We start from the raw sequence: 20,223 nt of genomic DNA, 5'->3' as shown, positions 1-20,223 counted from the left end.
ACGGAGATGCTCCTCGAGCGACACAGGCGTCACTGCCGATCCTGCTGATTCCATGGTGGTGTGTGATTCTGTCAAGGCGTGCTGAAGGTGGGTGTGGTGTAGGAATCAAGCGCAGGACGCAGAGGCTCAGTCCAAAGAATTTAGTGCAATATATATTATATATATATACAACAGAAGCACAATAAGCCCGAAGGCAAAATACGCGACGCACACAGGCGACAAAACAAATGACGCACAAACATGTGCAAACAACCCTCTCCAAAACACTGGAGGGAAAATGTAGCTCCAAACACGAAACAGAAGCGCAATCACACACAACGACAAGCACACACAACGAGAACTAAATAGGACACTAACGAGGACTAACAAGACACAGGTGTACAACATCCAGACAACACCAAACGAACATGAAACATCGATCGGTGGCAGCTAGTACTCCGGGGACGACGACCGCCGAAGCCTGCCCGAACCAGGAGGAGGAGCAGTCTCGGCCGAAACCGTGACACATACACTCAATTAGTATTTGGTAGCATTGCCTTTAAATTGCTTACCTTGGGTGAAACGTTTTGGGTAGCCTTCCACAAGCTTCCCACAATAAGTTGGGTGAATTCTGGCTCATTCCTCCTGACAGAGATGGTGTAACTGAGTCAGGTTTGTAGGCCTCCTTGCTCGCACACGCTTTTTCAGTTCTACCCACACATTTTCTATAGGATTGAGGTCAGGGCTTTACTTTGTTGTCCTTAAGCCATTTTGCCACAATTTTGGAAGTATGCTTGGGGTCATTGTACATTTGGAAGACCCATTTGCAACCAAGCTTTAACTTCCTGACTGATGTCTTGAGATGTTGCTTCAATTTATCCACATCATTTTCCTTCCTCATGATGCCATCTATTTTGTGAAGTGCACCAGTCCCTCCTGCAGCAATGCACCCCCACAGCATGATGCTGCCACCCCGTGCTACGAGGTTGGAATGGTGTTCTTCAGCTTGCAAGATCCCCCTTTTTCCTCCAAACATAACGATGGTCATTATGGCCAAACAGGTCTATTTTTGTTTCATCAAAAGTACAATCTTTGTTCCCATGTGCAGTTGCAAACCGTAGTCTGGCTTTTTTATGGCGGTTTTGGAGCAGTGGCTTCTTCCTTGCTGAGCGGCCTTTCAGGTTATGTCGATATAGGACTCGTTTTACTGTGGATATAGATACTTTTGTACCTGTTTCCTCCAGCATCTTCACAAGGTCCTTTGCTGTTGCTCTGGGATTGATTTACACTTTTCGCACCAAAGTACGTTCATCTCTAGGAGACAGAACGTGTCTCCTTCCTGAGCGGTATGACGGCTGCGTGGTCCCATAGTGTTTATACTTGCATACTATTGTTGGTACAGATGAACGTGGTACCTTCAGGCGTTTGGAAATTGCTCCCAAGTATGAACCAGACTTCTGAGGTCTTTGCTGATTTCTTTTTAATTTCCCATGATGTCAAGCAAAGAGTCACTGAGTTTGAAGGTAGGCCTTGAAATACATCCACAGGTACACTTCCAATTGACTCAAATAATGTCAATTAGCCTATCAGAAGCTTCTAAAGACATGACATAATTTCTGGAATCTTCCAAGCTGTTTAAAGGCACAGTCAACTTAGTGTATGTAAACATCAGAGCCACTGGAATTGTGATAATTATAAGTGAAATAGTCTGTCTGTAAACAATTGTTGGAAAGCGCAAAGTAGATGTCCTAACCGACTTGCCAAAAGTATAGTTTGTTAACAAGAAATTTGTGGAGTGGTTGAAAAACGAGTTTTAATGACTCCAACCTAAGTGTACGTAAACTTCCGACTTCAACTGTAGTTGGTTCAGAGTTTGTTTTGATATTTCAACCTGCGTGTCCTGATCGCATCTGGTGTGTGTGGGCAAACTCAACATGCGCGCGAGCGGTCTGGTCAGCATATAACGGAATCGGCTAGATTGCACGCAGAGCGAAAACAAATGCGAGGGGGCAATGTTGTGAACTCTCTTGCTGTGAACTCTTGCAGATTTTGATCACTTTTGAGGATGTTCCAGTGTTTCAATAACATGGATTTGACGCGACCGGCACATGGGCTGTACTGGTGTCTATTAGTGCCAGTGAGTAGGCTTTGACGTTCAGTCTCTCTAGCACGGGTACAAGCCTGTTCAATGATACTGTTATCATACCCGCATTGCAGGAACCTGGTGCATATATCATTAGGGTCTTAGGAATTGACCCACCAGTATGTTCAGCTTAAGGTGTACCGGGTGGTTACTGTCTGCACATAAAAGTGCAATATTACTCTGCGGCTTACTGAAGATAGTAGACTTCAACTTGTTTTCTTTATTTTTGTGGATTGTAAGATCTAAGAAGCCTATTTTTTCCGACTTCTCTCTGCTGTGAATTTGAGATTGGGGTCAGATAAGTTAATATAAGAAATTATCTCTGAGAGGAGAGCATCAGTCCCGTTCCATACCAGTAGGATGTCATCTATGTATCTTTTCCAAATGGCGACATTCTGGAAATATGAGTTTTTCTGGACATCATAAATGAAGGTCTCCTCCCAGTGTCTCCCAGGATTTTTCCATTGGATTCTTGTATTGGAATACTATAGGATCCTATAAGATTCAAACCTATAGCATAGAATCCAATGGGAGTCCAATTGGACTGGTTAAAAATCATACTGCAAATGAACTTGCAGCCTCACTCCCATATTGTGATGGTGGGTTGAAGAGGTTGAGAACCTCAGGGAATTATCACTGGTGTGAGTAGGCAAAGACATGGAGATTGTGCTCCAGAGACAGGGAGAGAGGCTTTTCCTCAGTTTACTGGTGTTTAATCTTGATTGCAGTTTAACATAAATGTTCAGGTTTCTGTGGGATATTTAGCTGTGAGATTGTCCAATAAAGCTGTATTTATCCAATTGTAGTGCCCATACACTGGTCTGAAATAACAATGAATAGAATACTATCAATACTATGGCTTGACAGGTTATAGTAAGTAGGACTTTGGGAGCTCTTTCTAGCGCGCCCGGTTAGATCGTGCATAAGAGCATTTTTTTACTCTGTAAATGGTTAAACTAGTGAGAAATATATGTGTACATTATCAGCCTAAATTTAAATGTTGATTTATTTTTTACATATTTGATTATTTTATATTGTGCTCATTTCCTGTACGTGGACAGTGTGTGTTACTACATTACACAACCTCATGTTTTGACCACATCGAATTGAGGGTAATTGCACATCCTTTTTACCTCAGATTAGGGATGTTAGTATAAACGTTTATAGTAAATCACAATGGCACAAAATCGATTCCTTAAAACAGATCAGTATCATTGGTTTTGTACCGTTGATTTTGTCATATGAGCGGATGGTCTTAGGACTTTTATTACCATTTTCAAACTCAAATGGCAGGGAAAATTCGGGGTACTCTCTGTATGAAAGTAGCTGGCCTCACACTCAAATAACAGTCAACCCTTGTCACTTGATATCCCATGGTGGTTCTTGATTCGTTGAAGTTAAATGACAAAGCAACTGATTTGTTTCCTTCCCCGTTTCGGCAGCCTCATAAACTTCCATCTGACATTCAAAAACGTAGATGACGTAGTCTTCAGCAAATTCTCTTCTAACACAGATATCAAAATTATTCTCAGATTCAGTGTGGCCTTTGAATAGTGTTACAGTAGTTTAAACAGTGCATATACCCCAAACGTTTGCCCCCGCTCTATTGATATCGACATGAGTGATTGACAAAATAGTGTTGCGTTTACCTTTCAGCAATGGCAACCCACTTGAAGCAAAATGCAACAATCCAAAATGTAGCTGGCAGTCTTCAACAAGTTGTCGTATAACCAGAGATATACAGTACCTGTCAAAAGTTGGACACCTACTCATTCCAGGGTTTTTCTTTATTTTTACTATTTTTTACATTGTAGAATAATAGTGAAGGAATCAAAACTATGAAATAACACATATGTAATCATGTAGTAACCAAAAAAGTGTTAAACAATTCAAAATATATTTATATTTGAGATTGTTCAAAGTAGCCACCCTTGGTCTTGATGACAGCTTTGCACGCTATCTACCTTTATGGTAGAGTGGCCAGACGGAAGCCGCTCCTCAGTAAAGGCACATCACAGCCCTCTTGGAATTTGCCAAAATAAACTTAAAGACTCTCAGACCATGAGAAACAAGATTATTTGGTCAGATGAAACCAAGATTGAACTCTTTGACCTGAATGCCAAGCGTCACGTCTGGAGGAAACCTGGCACCATACCTACGGTGAAGCATGGTGGTGGCATCATCATGCTGTGGGGATGTTTTTCAGCGGCAGGTACTGGGAGACTAGTCAGGATTGAGGCAAAGATGAATGGAGCAAAGTGCAGAGAGATCCTTAATGAAAACCTGCTCCAGAGCTCTCAGGACCTCAGACTGGGGCGAAGGTTCACCTTCCAACATGACAACGACCCTAAGTACACAACCAAGACAATGCAGGAGTGGCTTTGGGACAAGTCTCTGAATGTCCTGGAGTGGTCCAGACAGAGCCCGGACTTGAACCTGATCGAACATCTCTGGAGAGACCTTAAAATAGCTGTGCAGCAACACTACCCATCTAACCTGACAGATCTTGAGCGGCTCTGCAGAGAAGAATGGGAGAAACTCCCCAAATACAGGTGTGCCAAGCTTGTAGCGTCATACCCAAGAAGACTCAATGCTATAATCGATGCAAAAGGTGCTTCAACAAAGTATTGAGTAAAGGGTCTGAATACTTATATAAATGTGATATGTTAGTTGTAATTTTTTTATACATTTGCAAACATTTCTAAAAACCTGTTTTTGCTTTGTCATTATGGGGTATTTTGTGTAGATTGAATTTTAAAAAAGGTAATCAATTTCCGAAGGCACTGTATATACTGACCAAAAATTTAAACGCAACATGCAAAGTGTTGGTCCCATGTTTCATGAGCTGAAAAAAACATACATTTTCCATATGCACAAAAAGCTTATTTCTCTCAAATTTAGTGCACAAATTTGTTTACGTCTCTGTTAGTGAGCATTTCTATCAAGAAGCTGATTAAACAGCATGATCATTATACAGGTGCTCTTTATGCAGGGGACAATTAACCGCCACTCTAAAATGTGCAGTTTTGTCACACAACACAATGCCAAAGATGTCTCCATTTTTGAGGGAGTGTGAAATTGGCCTGCTGACTGCAGGAATGTCCCCCAGAGCTGTTGAGAGAATTTGGTAGTACCACAACTGCAGACCACGTGTAACCAAGCCAGCCCAGGACCTCCACATCCTGCTTCTTCACCTGTGGAATCGTCTGAGGGACGGGGTGGGTGCTGGGTGCTGGGTGCTGAGGAGTATTTATGTCTGTAGTAAAGGATTTTTGTGGGGATAAACTCATTCTGATTGGCTGGGCCTTGCTCCCCAGTGGGTGGGCCTATGCCCTCCCAGGCCCACCCATGGCTGTGCCACTGCCCAGTCATGGCACAGATTAGGGCCTAATTTATTCATTTCAATTGACTGATTTCCTTATATGAACTGTAACTCAGAAAATTGTTGAAATTGTTGCATGTTGCGTTTACATTTTTGTTCAGGATATATATATTTTTTTAAACAATTCAAGGGTTTTTCTTTATTTTTACTATTTTCTACATTGTAGTTAATAGTGTGCAAAGCTATCAGCACTTAACCAACAGTGCATTTATTTTTTATAAAAAAAGTAAAATAAAACAACAACAAAAAGTGTTGAGAAAAAAAGAGCAGAAGTAGAATAAAATAACAGTAGGGAGGCTATATATACAGTGGGGGTACTGGTGCAGAGTCAATATGCGGGGGGCACCGGCTAGTTGAGGTAGTTGAAGTAATATGTACATGTGGGTAGAGTTAAAGTGACTATGCATAAATAATTAACAGAGTAGCAGCAGCGTAAAAAGATGGGGTGGGGGGTGGGGGTGGGGGGCAGTGCAAATAGTCCGGGTAGCCATGATTAACTGTTCAGGAGTCTTATGGCTTGGGGGTAGAAGCTGTTGATAAGTCTTTTGGACCTAGACATGGCACTCCCGGTACCGCTTGCCGTGCGGTAGCAGAGAGAACAGTCTATGACTAGGGTGGCTGGAGTCCTTGAAAATTTTGAGGGCCTTCCTCTGACACCACCTGGTATAGAGGTCCTGGATGGCAGGAAGCTTGGCTCCAGTGATGTACTGGGCCGTACACACTACCCTCTGTAATGCCTTGCGGTCGGAGGCCAAGCAGTTGCCATACCAGGTGGTGATGCAACCAGTCAGGATGCTCTCGATGGTGCAGCTATATATCTTTTTGAGGATCTGAGGACCCATGCCAAATCTTTTCAGTCTCCTGAGGGGGAATAGGCTTTGTCGTGCCCTCTTCACGACTGTCTTGGTGTGTTTGGACCATGATAGTTCGTTGGTGATGTGGACACCAAGGAACTTGAAGCTCTCAACCTGTTCCACTACAGCCCCGTCGATGAGAATGGGGGCGTGCTTAGTCCTCCCCTCATTTTCCTGTAGTCCACAATCATCTCCTTTGTCTTGGTCATGTTGAGTGAGAGGTTGTTATCCTGGCACCACACGGCCAGGTCTCTGACCTCCTCCCTATAGGCTGTCTCATCGTTGTCGGTGATCAGGCCTACCACTGTTGTGTCGTCGGCAAACTTAATGATGGTGTTGGAGTTGTGCCTGGCCATGCAGTCATGGGTGAACAGGGAGTACAGGAGGGGACTGAGCACGCACCCCTGAGGGGCCCCTGTGTTGAAGATCAGTGTGGCAGATGTGTTGTTATCTACCCTTACCACCTGGGGGCGGCCCGTCAGGAAGTCCAGGATCCAGTTGCAGAGGGAGGTGTTTAGTCCCAGGATCCTTAGCTTAGTGATGAACTTTGAGGGCACTGTGGTGTTGAATGCTGAGCTGTAGTCAATGAATAGCATTCTCACGTAGGTGTTCCTCTTTTCCAGGTGGGAAAGGGCAGTGTGGAGTGCAATAGAGATTGCATCATCTGTTGATCTGTTGGGGCGGTATGCAAATTGGAGTGGGTCTAGGGTTTCTGGGATAATGGTGTTGATGTGAGCCATGACCAGCCTTTCAAAGCACTTCATGGCTACAGACGTCAGTGCTACGGGTCGGTAGTCATTTAGGCAGGTTATCTTAGTGTCCTTGGGCACGGGGACTATGGTGGTCTGCTTGAAACATGTTGGTATTACAGACTCAGTCAGGGACATGTTGAAAATGTCAGTGAAGACACTTGCCAGTTGGTCAGCACATGCTCGGAGTACACATCCTGGTAATCCGTCTGGCCCTGCGGCCTTGTGAATGTTGACCTGCTTAAAAGTCTTACTCACATCGGCTATGGAGAGCGTGATCACATAGTCATCCGGAACAGCTGGTGCTCTCATGCATGCTTCAGTGTTGCTTGCCTCGAAGCGAGCATAGAAGTGGTTTAGCTCATCTGGAAGTGTTGTGTCACTGGGCAGCTCGCGGCTGTGCTTCCCTTTGTAGTCTGAATATTTTTTAGGTAGAACGGATTTAAGTTTCCCTGCATTAAAGTCCCCGGCCACTAGGAGCGCTGCCTCTGGATGAGCGTTTTCCTGTTGACTTATGGCCTTATACAGCTCATTCAGTGCAATCTTAATGCCAGCATTGGTTTGTGGTGGTAAATAGACAGCTATGAAAAATATAGGTGAAAACTCTTTTGGTATTATTTATGGTATATTATATGATTACTATTGTGGCACATGTATGTGTAAGTAGTACATTTTAGGTATATAAAGACTCAACATCAAAACTTAAAAGAACAGACAATGACTATTTTGTTTCACCACTCAAGCCACCCTTTCTGCATCGCACCAAACGACGAGCATCACAAACACCGGGTATCTTCCCCATCAGTTGGTCAACTTTCACATTTACCATTTTCTTGAGATCAAAACAATTCACATCTCTTGTCTCCATTCGTTTGACGCGGAGCGCCATCTCTCTCTCACCAGCAGAAACACAAACAATTATCACAAGACCACTTCTGGTTACCTTCACCTTCACCGATTCCACAGCCCCCAACTCTGTTTTCACCAACCCTGAAACCACAAATGGATCAGCCAAAAGGCAAGGGTACACTTTTTTTTTTAAATGGCACTCCTACCGTCACAGACTCATCTTTATCCTGACCCTCGGTGCAAGCCTTGGTCTCCGAGAACTTACCACCTCTGATAATTCGCCCTCACTCACTTCCATTTCTCCTCCTGTCTTCGATCCGGTGTACAGCTCACTCTAATTACACTTTCTACCATTCTTCTTTAACAAACCTTATCCTCTTTTCCCGCCATTTTTAACCGATTCAAGCTCACCCTCTTCCTCCCTCTCTCTCTTCGACCTACTCTGCCTGTCTTTTTCCCTCCTCTGTATTCCAAGTATACGTCTCCTTATGATAATATTGTACTTCCCCTAACATACATCTCGTTCTTGCCCTCTCAAGGGATGCCATTCCCCTCGCTACCTGGGGAACCCACCAATAGCAAAGTTCAATCGTCTCCTGGTTAAATATTTGTTGATAAACTTTGAAGCCCTTTCAAAAGAACCGCGCGTCTGCCATCGACCTGCCATGTCTCTTCCCCTTCATGATTCCTATGAACTGGCCCCTTTTTTCTACTCTTCCATATTGTTACATTTCGTTACAATGAATCTGTTAACAGCTGGTATAGAAACAATTACTTTGTTGAACTGAAAGTGTTTGGGGTTGTGGTTTTGGCAGAAAGAGCTGGTCGTAGATCAGCATTTCAATAATATCCGGGAACGCGTATGAAAGTCAGCTGATAGTATTGGTGTGTTTCAATCTTAATCTTCAGTTTAGTACTCTGGCTAGATTTGGTGATTTAACAATAGTCTCCACCACAGGAGGCTGCTGAGAGGAGAACAGCTCATAATAATGTCTGGAACGGAGCAAATGGAATGACATCAAACACCTGGAAACCATGTGTTTGATGTATTTGATACCATTCCACCAATTCCGCTCCAGTCATTAGCACGAGCCCGTTTTCCCCAATTATGGTGCCACAACCTCCTGTGGTCTCCACAGCCACCGGTGGCAAGCTGAACTTGGGAGTTAGGCTAATTAACACTGCGAGCTTGTGCTAGCTGTGATGTCATCAGTCACTCTTAAAGGGACAGGCTTTCTTACAGGTGAATAAAACATAAATGAATATAGAACTGTTGTTTCCGATCAACAAATATAATTAATTAATATTGTTGTATTTTACTGGATCTAATGACAACAAACTATAATTTAATGGTTCAATTAAGTTAAATCTAATAGAATTCTAATTGGGGGGATAAAATACTTATCAAAAACCTATAGGATCCAATCGGACTACTTTTGATTTCCAATAGGAAAACAGTAGTTCAATAGGATTCCAATAAGATTGATAGAGGTGATAGAGGTGACACAAAATCCTGTAGAATTGTGAGAAACTTATAGGATTCTATTGGAAAAATCACTAATCCTATAGGATTTTTTGACTAGTTAGATGGAGGTAAGATACCCTCCAGTCTGGTGTTGAGATAGCGAGATAGCGCTCGTAGGCCTGCGTCATGAGGGATATTAGTGTAGAGAGACTGAATGTCAAGTGTAACCAAGATGCTTTCGGTAAGCCATAATAAACTGGACAGTTTATTAATGAGAATGTCCTTCTCCATTTCCATTATCTAACCCTCTGAAAGAGGGTTATCAATTAAGCGATATCCTTTTTTATTCTGTCTGTGGGGTTGGAACAGAGAGGGACATATAACTTAGTGTCAGAGAGTTAAGCATATTGTTCCCTGCTTAATACCACAATAGGATTGTCTTTCAGTTCCTTCAAAGCATTTCGTTCATCATTACTGAGATTAGCTGCTTGTTTAGGGGTATTGTGGGCCAATTCAGTAAAACCATGTTCTATCAGCCTACTGTAGGTGAGAACAGAGGGACTCAAATTAGCATAAGGCACAAAACTCGACTTCTTTTTGAAGGTCGTTTGTCTCTCACATCAGAAATACCAGATGCATTATAGTTTCTAAACGCTGCATTGCCATTACACGATGGTTGCCTGTTAGCATAGAATACAACTTTAAATGCAATTAGCGAACAAATTTGAAAGTGTCAACTTTTAATGCAAAAGGGTCGATCCTATTAGAAGGGCAGACAGAGAGTCCTTTATTCAGGACTGAAACTTGGGCATCAGTGAAAGGCCCTGGTGATATGTTGATCAACGAAAGTTCTTGTTGCGGTTCCGACTGGACCTCCTCAGGTGGGCTGGGGGTGGATTTCCTCCCCCTCGAGCCCCGCCTCGTCTTCCTTGCCTCGTGCCCCTAAAAAAGCTGAGTTGGTTCTGGAGGTATCAGAGTCACTGTGCTCTCATTCTCTGCCTTTTTTTGTTGAGTGCTCCAACTCCTTTTTTCCTCGAATTAGTCCTTTTGGATGTTTTTCTTGGTAAGCCATTCTCATGATTTTTGTCATTTCCTCCTTCCCTTTGTTTGCTGAAGCGCGAAGGCCCATCTGATCTCCTATCAAAATAAGTTTCATGTCCATTCTAGTATTCTAATTCCTAATTCTATGGATGGAACAAACACTTGACACCATTTTTCTAAATGCCAGATAGTTCCCTATAGTGCACTCTGCTTATTCACAATCACCTCAAACATCCTCACAGAGAAATCGTGAGCCCTCCACACACTACATTCTCCATTGCAGGGGGCTTCCCTAAGGCTTTTAAGCCAAGGGCTTCCCTCAGGAGAATTGTCGTGCCCTAAGATCCATAACATCATTATAAACATGTGTAAACCATATAGAAATCAACAAAAACTCTACAGACAACCACTGCCCATCAAATAGCCCACAGGAGTTCTTTGCTTTGCAGCAGATTCAGAATAAGAAAACTTTATTGCCATGCCACAAACGTTACAAGGAATTTCTCTTGATGTTGTTCACAAAAGCACTCAGATAATAATTACAGTGATTTAACTGCGATTCAACACTGTTTCCCCTGCAGACAGTGTGACTGCAAGCTATGATGCAAATGCTGACACCAAATGCTAACTCTTTTCCGCTTATGTCCATCTCTTTGTGCTCAGGTGCTGGCTTGGTTCGAGGAAGGTGAGGAGACCGTCACTGCCTTCGTCGAGCCCTTCGTCATCCTTCTCATCCTTATCGCTAACGCTGTTGTTGGAGTGTGGCAGGTCAGTGGTGTTGATGTACACACACGTACACGTTGAGCAACTACACACACCCGCAGCCTTGATAACATGAGCACGTGGGTTGATGACATAGAGCATGTGGGTTAGGGTTACTGAGAAAGAGAAGTTGCTCAATTGACCATAATTACTTTTGGACACCAGTGAGAATGACAGCCGGGTCAGGGGTGTTTTGAGTAATAACAAACAAGAAGACGAACACACTAAAAACAAACAACCGTCTGTAGTATTGACTGTGGCTATTAGTTGTGACTGTAACATGGTCTATTTCATTAAAATGTTACATTTTAGTGATTTAGCAGACACTGATACTGGTCCCCTGAGGGAATTGAACCCACAACCCTGGCATTGTAAGCACCATGCGCTACCAACTGAGGCACACAGGGCCTCTAACACAGTTCTAGCAGTTGTATTGCGTGTACTTATGTTATAAGTGGTTTATAATTAGGGCTGTATGTTATGGCTAGGTGTATAGTCATGATTTTATTTTATGGCTAGGTTTTTAGTTATGACTGTATGTTATGGCTAGGTGTATAGTTATGACTGTATGTTATGACTAGGTGTTTGTATGGTCTGTGGTTATGTCAGTGTTGACTGCAGTCCTGTGACATGGTGTTTATATTGACTGTAGTTGTGTTGGAGGAGACAGTGGGTGTTTGTATTGACTGTAGTTGCATGTGTGTCTGGTTGTCTGCCACAGGAGCGTAATGCTGAGGACGCCATCGAGGCTCTGAAGGAGTACGAGCCTGAGATGGGCAAAGTATTTCGTACTGACAGGAAGAGCGTGCAGAAGATCAAGGCCAATGTGATGGTCCCCGGTGATATCGTGGAGGTGTCCGGTGAGAGACCCATCTTTCCCTTCATTATCTATGTTTTTATTGTGTCCTACATTTTTCACTATTTCAAAGCCCTAGGGACTAGGGATTTTAGTGTAGAGACTCATGCTGCAAATTAGCGCAAGCTAAAGCATGATGGGACAATGCATCTGACTGTCGATGACTCAATGTGTCAATGTTTTAATTGTTTCTGTCCCCCTAACAAATACATAGAATTTATTATCTCATACTCAATATAATTTGTTCCCTCCTTTTTTAACACTGACTTAACACTTTAGGTGTTAAGGGGCTTTACCGCGTAAACTGTTTAGAAAGAAAGGTAGGGACCCACAGAGTGTATTTTTGAAAGGATACTCAAGTGCAGGACATGCGAGGACGAGAGATAGGTGAGATGGGGAGGCTTACTGCCCATATAAGGCAGTGAGATAGAGGGGAGGAGGGAGGAGGCGAACGGCTGCGAAAACATGCTGAGGGAAGGAAAACAAAATCTTGGGTGTAAATATCCCCCTACCACCTGCCCCACCTCTTCTCCCCTTCTTGCCCTCTCTCTCTCCCAGCTCTCCCATAACCCACTGGTGTTCATTTATCAATGTATATCTGTTGCCCTTCAAGTCAGTCATTTCCATGGCATTCCTATGGCTCATTCTGATTGGTTGGTGTATAATGTGTCAGTTGAGGTTAAGCATGCATATCTCTCTCTCTCTCTCTCTCTCTCTCTCTCTCTCTGTCTCTCTCTCTGTCTCCCCCAGTCGGTGACAAAGTCCCTGCTGACATCAGAATTGTTGCCATCCGTTCCACCACCCTCCGCATTGACCAGTCCATCCTTACTGGTGAGGATCCTCCCATACTATAATACATATCATGTTGTTTTAACTGTGTAGAAAACAACAATACAGGATAAGGATGAAGAACACAATAAAGTATACAGACCTATTTACTACTTTACACCTATAAGGCGTTGCCTTGCATACTGTTCTCTTGTTATGTATCCTCTCATTGACCATTGTCTGTATGTCCCCTCAGGTGAGTCAGTCAGTGTGATTAAGCATACTGACCCTGTCCCCGACCCCAGAGCCGTCAACCAGGACAAGAAGAACATGCTTTTCTCTGTCAGTATCCCTACATCTATCCTTCCCTCCATCCCTCTATCGCTCTATTCCATTCTCCCCTCCATCCCCTCCTTCTTTTCTTTATTCACCTGTCCCTCCCTGCCTCCATTCCTTTTCTACACCTCCATCTCTCACTCTGTCACTCCATCCTCTGTCCCTAAGTCCTTCCCTTTCTTTCATAAAACACCCTCTAGTGTTCTCTATTCATGATTAGTATACTTTACTTAATTCTCTTAGTTCCTAGAGGAACAAAATGTCTAAAATAGTGTATAACAGTGTGTAACAGGTGTACAGTGTAACAATGTTTGTATAACCATATAAAACATCAACAGAGTATACTAAATTATACGTTTTTGCTCGTCGTTTTTCTCACCTTTTATTCTCCACCTCTACCAACCACAGGGCACCAACGTTGCTGCCGGGAGGGCCATTGGCGTGGTTGTGGCTACAGGCGTCTCCACCGAGATCGGCAAGATCCGCGACCAGATGGTCGCCACCGAACAAGAGAAGACCCCCCTGCAGGCCAAGCTGGACGAGTTCGGCGAGCAGCTGTCCAAGGTCATCTCCCTGATCTGTGTTGCCGTGTGGGCGATCAACATCGGCCACTTCAACGACCCCGTCCATGGAGGTTCCTGGATCCGTGGGGCCGTCTACTACTTCAAGATCGCCATTGCCCTGGCTGTGGCCGCCATCCCTGAGGGTGAGGAAGAGAGGGATGGAGGGAGGGATAGAGGATAAGGAAAATATAGGTGTTATGGGTGGGGGGGTGCATGAATGTGTGTGTTTTGAGGTGAGATGGGTTGTGGGTGTGTATCAAATAAAATCAAATGTTATTTGACACATGCTTCATAAACAACAGGTGTAGACTAACAGTGAAATGCTTACGGGCCCTTCCCAATATTGCAGAGATTTTGGGGGGAAATAATAGAAAAATAATGACCCAAGGAATTTATACACAATGAGAGACAATAACTTGGCTACATACACGGTGTACCAGTACCGAGTCGATGTGCAGGGGTATGAGGTAATTGAGGTAGATATGTACATATAGGTAGGCAGTGGTGATTTTAGCATTTTAGCATCTTGGGGGGGCCAGCAAAGCCACAACGCAACACTAAACAATACATGAATTGCACTATAACGGTGACAAATGGTGCCCACAAACTGTTAGGGCCTACATAAAGCTGTCCAAAAGCAGAGCTTTCTTTTCAGCACCATGGAGTGAATCCGTACCACTGCTACACCTAGCAGTGGAGCCTTGTCTGGCAGCGAAAAAGTTAATTCAGCCTCAATTACTGTTTGGTTTCTACTGACAATTGAGATGTACAAACTATGGCATAAGGGGACGACCAGCAGATAAGAGGCAATCCGTAGTTTCGATTTTAGACATTAATGAGCGAGCTAGGACGGACGTAGTCAATATAACTATTTGTTCAGCACTTTTAAAGTGTACAGCGACAGAATTCAGAACATGAGCCGTTTTTACAGTATTCTCCCTGTACACCAAGTCAGAACTGTAGGATAAATAAAGGGGGCACATGCATTCGGAAAGTATTCAGACCCCTTGACCTTTTCCATATTATTTTACATTACAGCCTTATTCTAAAATGAATCCCTCATCAATCTACACACGATACCCCATAATGACAAAGCAAAAAATGTAATAATAATTCTTTAATATGACATTTACATAAGTATTCAGACCATTGACTCAGTACTTTGTTGAAGCACCTTTAACAGCGATTACAGCGTCGAGTGTTTGGGGAATTTCTCCCATTCCTCTCTACAGATCCTCTCAAGCTCAGGTTGGATTGGGAGCATCGCTGCACAGCTATGTTCAGGTCTCTCCAGAGATGTTTAATCAGGTTCAAGTCCAGGCTCTAGCTGGGCCACTCAAGGGCATTCAGAGACTTGTTCCGAAGCCACTCCTGCGTTGTGTTTGCTGTGTGCTTAGGGTCGTTGTCCTGTAGGAAGGTGAACCTTTGCCCCAGTCTGAGGTCATGAGCGCTCTAGAGCAGGTTTTCATTTGCACTTTGCTCCGTTCATCTTTGCCACGATGCTGACTAGTCTCCCAGTCCCTGCCACTGAAAAACATCCCCACAGCATGATGCTGCCACCACCATGTTTCACCGTAGGGATGGTGCCAGGTTTCCTCCAGACGTGACGCTTGGCATTCAGGCCAAAGAGTTCAATCTTGGTTTCATCTGACCAGAGAATCTTGTTTCTCATGGTCTGAGAGTCTTTAGGTGGCTTTCGGCAAACTCCAAGTGGGCTGTCATGTACCTTTTACTGAGGAGTGGTTTCCGTCTGGCCACTCTACCATAAAGGTCTGATTAGTGGAGTGCTGCAGAGATGGTTGAGTTTCTGGAAGGTTCTCCCTCTACACAGAGGACCTCTAGAGCTCTGTCAGAGTGACCATCGGGTTCTTGGTAACTCCCTGACCAAGGCCCATCTCCCCCGATTGCTCTGTTTGGCCGGGCGGCCAGCTCTAGGAAGAGTCTTGGTGGTTCCAAACTTCTTCCATTTAAGAATGATGGAGGCCACTGTGTTCTTGGGGACCTTCAATGCTGCAGACATTTTTTGGTACCCTTCCCCAGATCTGTACCTCAACACAATCCTGTCTTGGAGCTCTACGGGCAATTCCTTTGACCTCATGGCTTGTTTCTTTCTCTGACATGCACTGTCAACTGTGGGACCTTATATAGACAGGTGTGTGCCTTTCCAAATCATGTCTAATCGATTGAATTTACCACAGGTGGACTCCAATGAAGTCAATGGAAAAAGGATGCACCTGAGCTCAATTTTCGAGTCTTACAGCAAAGAGTCTGAATACTTATGTAACTGAGGTATTTCTGTTTTCGCTTTGTCATTATGGGGTATTGTGTGTAGATTACTGAGAAAAAATATATATTTAATACCTTTTAGAATAAGACTGTAATGTAATAAAATGTGGGAAAAGTGAAGGGGTCTGAATACTTTCCAAAGCCACTGTAAGCAGACAATGAAAGCTCTTACAAAATTAAATGAGTACATTTCTCTAAAACAGGCTATAGGCTACAAGTGCACAACCAAGTCATAACATAAGCTAAGTTATGAGGGGGAAAGGGACCAAATTATTAGGGTGTGGCACATGGGCTACTAACAGCTTACTACACAACATGCACTTAGTATTACCTTCTAAGCTACAGTATACAGTTAAGTCGGAAGTTTATATACATCTTAGCCAAATACATTTAAACTCAGTTTATCACAATTCCTGACATTTAATCCTAGTAAAAATTCCCTGTTTTAGGTCAGTTAGGATCACCACTTTATTTTAAGAATGTGAAATGTCAGAATAATAGTAGAGAGAATGATTTATTTCAGCTTTTATTTCTTTCATCACATTCCCAGTGGGTCAGAAGTTTACATACACTCAATTAGTATTTTGTAGCATTGCCTTTAAATTGTTTAACTCGGGTCAAACGTTTTGGGGAGCCTTCCATAAGCCTACCACAATAAGTTGGGTGAATTTTGGCCCATTCCTCCTGACAGAGCTGGTATAACTGAGTCAGGTTTGAATGCTTCCTTGCTCGCACACGCTTTTTCAGTTCTGCCCACAAATGTTCTATAGAATTGAGGTCAGGGCTTTGTGATGGCCACTCCAATACCTTGACTTTGTTGTCCTTAAGCCATTTTGCCACAACTTTGGAAGTATGCTTGGGGTCATTGTCCATTTGGAAGACCCCATTTGCGACCAAGCTTTAACTTCCTGACTGATGTCTTGAGATGTTGCTTCAATTTATCCACATACTTTTCCTTCCTCATGATGCCCTCTATTTAGTGAAGTGCACCAGTCCCTCCTGCAGCAAAGCACCCCCACAGCATGAAGATGCCACCCCCATGCTTCACGGTTGGAATGGTGTTCTTCAGCTTGCAAGCGTCCCCCTTTTTCCTCCAAACATAGCGATTTTCATTATGGCCAAACAGTTCTATTTTTGTTTCATCAGCCCAGAGGACTTTCTCCAAAAAGTATGATCTTTGTCCCCATGTGCAGTTGCAAACCGTAGTCTGGCTTTTTTATGGCGGTTTTGGAGCACTTATGGCGGTTTTTTATCAGCACTTCTTTGCTGAGTGGCCTTTCAGGTTATGTCGATATAGGACTCGTTTTACTGTGAATATAGATACTTTGTACCTGTTTCCTCCAGCATCTTCACAAGGTCATTTGCTGTTGTTTGGGATTGATTTGCACTTTTCGCACCAAAGTACGTTCATCTCTAGGAGACAGAACGCGTCTCCTTCCTTAGCGGTATGACGGCTGCGTGGTCCCATGGTGTTTATACTTGTATACTATTGTTTGTACAGATGAATGTAGTACCTTCAGGCATTTGGAAATTGCTCCCAAGGATGAACCAGACTTGTGGAGGTCTACAATTTTTTTTCTGAAGCCATGGCTGATTTATTTTGATTTTCCCATGATGTCAAGCGAAGAGGCACTGACTTTGAATGTAGGCCTTGAAATACATCCACAGGTACACCTCCAATTTACTCAAATGATGTCAATTAGCCTATCAGAAGCTTCTAAAGCCATTACATAATTTTCTGGAATTTTCCAAGCTGTTCAAAGGCACAGTCAACTTAGTGTATGTAAACTTCTGACCCACTGGAATTGTGATACAGTGAATTATAAGTGAAATAATCTGTCTGTAAACAATTGTTGGAAAAATTACTTGTGTCATGCACAAAGTAAATGTCCTAACCGACTTGCCAAAACTACAATTTGTTAACAAGAAATGTGTGGAGTGGTTGAAAAACAAGTTTTAATGACTCCAACCCAAGTGTATGTAAACTTCAGACTTCAACTGTATATATCTCCCTGGCATATTACATCATTTATGCAGCAGCATACAATACATTTTTGGACTCACCTTGTTGTGCTGTGCTCACTTGAACAGGAAGGTGGCGTGGCGGTCCTTGTGGGCATATTTTGTCATCAAACTTTGGCATCAAAGTCTGGCATTCTCTGGATTTGTGGTGCTTTCAAGACAACTGGGAATTCTGAAAAAACAAGGTTGAATCATGACATCAGTGATCTTCAGGTCTGAGCTCTAGAAAGAGGCCAGAGTTCTCGACTTGGAATTCTAAATTGGATGACCGTTCAAAAGTTCCCAGTTGTCTTCAACTCACTGAAGTCTGAGATTTCCCAGTTCCGAGTTTCCAGTTGTTTTGAATGCGGCAGAAGTCATGCTGGATTGACATAATGGCCAATGTATTCAACCTTTTCTGGCCCATGGTGTTGAATGTTTATCCTTTTAAGCTTGGAAAAGAGAACCTTAATCCCAGACTTGGACCACACACCCACTCCACTGAATAGCAGGCCACTGATTCCTTCCAAACCACTCATTATTGAATTTGCGATTCCCAACTTGTTGTGTAATGTTTATGTCCAATGGCCGATGAGCACCGATACGTTTTATCCATCATTTCAAGGATTGAAAAGGATTTGCCAGTAGATTGTCAGTGATTCATGATGATGACTGCTTGTCTAGCTTGCTAGCTAAGATTTTAAAAGTATGACATGATCAGTCCAATCAAAGCTACGTTAGATATAACGAGATTATATATTCTGTATATATTTTTAACCCCAATTCCGTGATATCCAATTGGTAGTTACAGTCTTGTCCCATCGCTGCAACTCCCCTACGGACTCGGGAGTGTCAAAGGTTGAGAGCCATGCGTCCTCCGAAACACGACCCTGCCAAACCACATGCTTGCTTAACCCGGAAGCCAGCCGCACCAATGTGTCGGAGGAAACACCGTCCAGCTGGCGAACGAAGTCAGCTTGCAGGTGCCCGGTCCGCCACAAGGAGTCGCTAGAGCACGATGGGACAAGGAAATCCCAGCCAGCCAAACCCTCCCCTAACCCGGATGACACTGGGCCAATTGTGACACAGCCCGGGATCGAACCCGGGTCTGTAGTGAAGCCTCAAGCACTGCGACCTCTGCGCCACTCGGGAGGCGACATAATGTGATTTGACGTAATTTTATCTGTGGCCAATGACCTTCTTGGATGGGCACTTCTAACTCAATGGCAGCACCCAGGAGGCTTGAATTTTCGAGTTCTACCCGTAGATTTTGCGGTGACATAGTTTCCCCATGAGTGACAGAACACTGAGCCAATCATGACACAACTAGAAAACATTACCAAACCTTACGCTTCGTATTATCCGCTGGCTGCCCCACCCCACAGAAAGCACTGAGCTAGGCTGAAACACCTGCATTTTGGAGCTGCCTTACTTAAGAAAGCAAAAAAGAGACCATGTTTGTATGCAGCTTTATTACCTTAATGATTCACTGATATGTGACACATATTAATGCCAAAATAACACGCAAAACAGGCAACAACACAAAAGTATATATGTATATATTCTATTTTGCTAAACAGGTGGGGCTCAAAACAGGTGATAAAGTGAATAGGCAACAGGATAGATAATAAACAGCAAAAGAGTTAGTGTAAAAAGGGTCAATGCAGATAATCTGGGTAGCTATTTGGTTAACTATTTAAATAACTATTTAGCAGTCTTATGGCTTGGGGCTAGAAGCTGTTCAGGGTCCTGTTGGTCCCAGACTTGGTGCATTGGTTCCGCTTGCCATGCAGTGGCAGAGAAAACAGTCTATGACTTGGGTGGCTGGAGTTTGACAATTTTTAGGGGGCTTGGCTCCAGTGATGTACTGGGCCGTACGTACTACCCTCTGTAGCGCCTTGCGGTCGGATGCCAAGCAGTTGCCATACCAAGCGGTGATGCAACCAGTCAAGATGCACTCAATGGTGCAGCTGTAGAAGGCCCATGCCAAATCTTTTCAGTCTCTTGAGGGGGAAGAGGCATTGTCGTGCCCTCGTCATGACCGTGTTAGTGTGTGGACCATGATAATTCCTTAGTGTTGTGGACACCGAGGAACTTGAATCTCTCGACCTGCTCAACTACAGCCGTGGGCAGTGTGGAGTGCAATAGAGATTGCGTAATCTGTGGATCTGTTGGGGCGGGATGAGATT

The 20,223-nt window shown here is 43.6% G+C and overlaps 1 protein-coding gene across 2 annotated transcripts in view; it reads left to right on the top strand.

The window, feature by feature from the left end:
- The window catches only part of LOC121547161 (sarcoplasmic/endoplasmic reticulum calcium ATPase 1), a 49,396-nt gene that overhangs the window by 13,738 nt on the left and 15,435 nt on the right, over nucleotides 1-20,223 (top strand). For both annotated transcript variants that reach the window (XM_041858285.2, XM_041858286.2), the window contains exons 4-8: nucleotides 11,126-11,230; nucleotides 11,946-12,084; nucleotides 12,831-12,911; nucleotides 13,105-13,190; nucleotides 13,593-13,890. In XM_041858285.2, coding sequence (XP_041714219.1) covers nucleotides 11,126-11,230; nucleotides 11,946-12,084; nucleotides 12,831-12,911; nucleotides 13,105-13,190; nucleotides 13,593-13,890 — 709 coding nt within the window. The remainder of the gene's footprint in view (nucleotides 1-11,125; nucleotides 11,231-11,945; nucleotides 12,085-12,830; nucleotides 12,912-13,104; nucleotides 13,191-13,592; nucleotides 13,891-20,223) is intronic.

Source organism: Coregonus clupeaformis, chromosome 31, assembly GCF_020615455.1.
Source record: "Coregonus clupeaformis isolate EN_2021a chromosome 31, ASM2061545v1, whole genome shotgun sequence".
In the NCBI taxonomy this organism is placed as follows: domain Eukaryota; kingdom Metazoa; phylum Chordata; class Actinopteri; order Salmoniformes; family Salmonidae; genus Coregonus; species Coregonus clupeaformis.
Note: the sequence above shows the minus strand (reverse complement) of the source record. Positions and strands in the feature narration are given on the sequence as shown.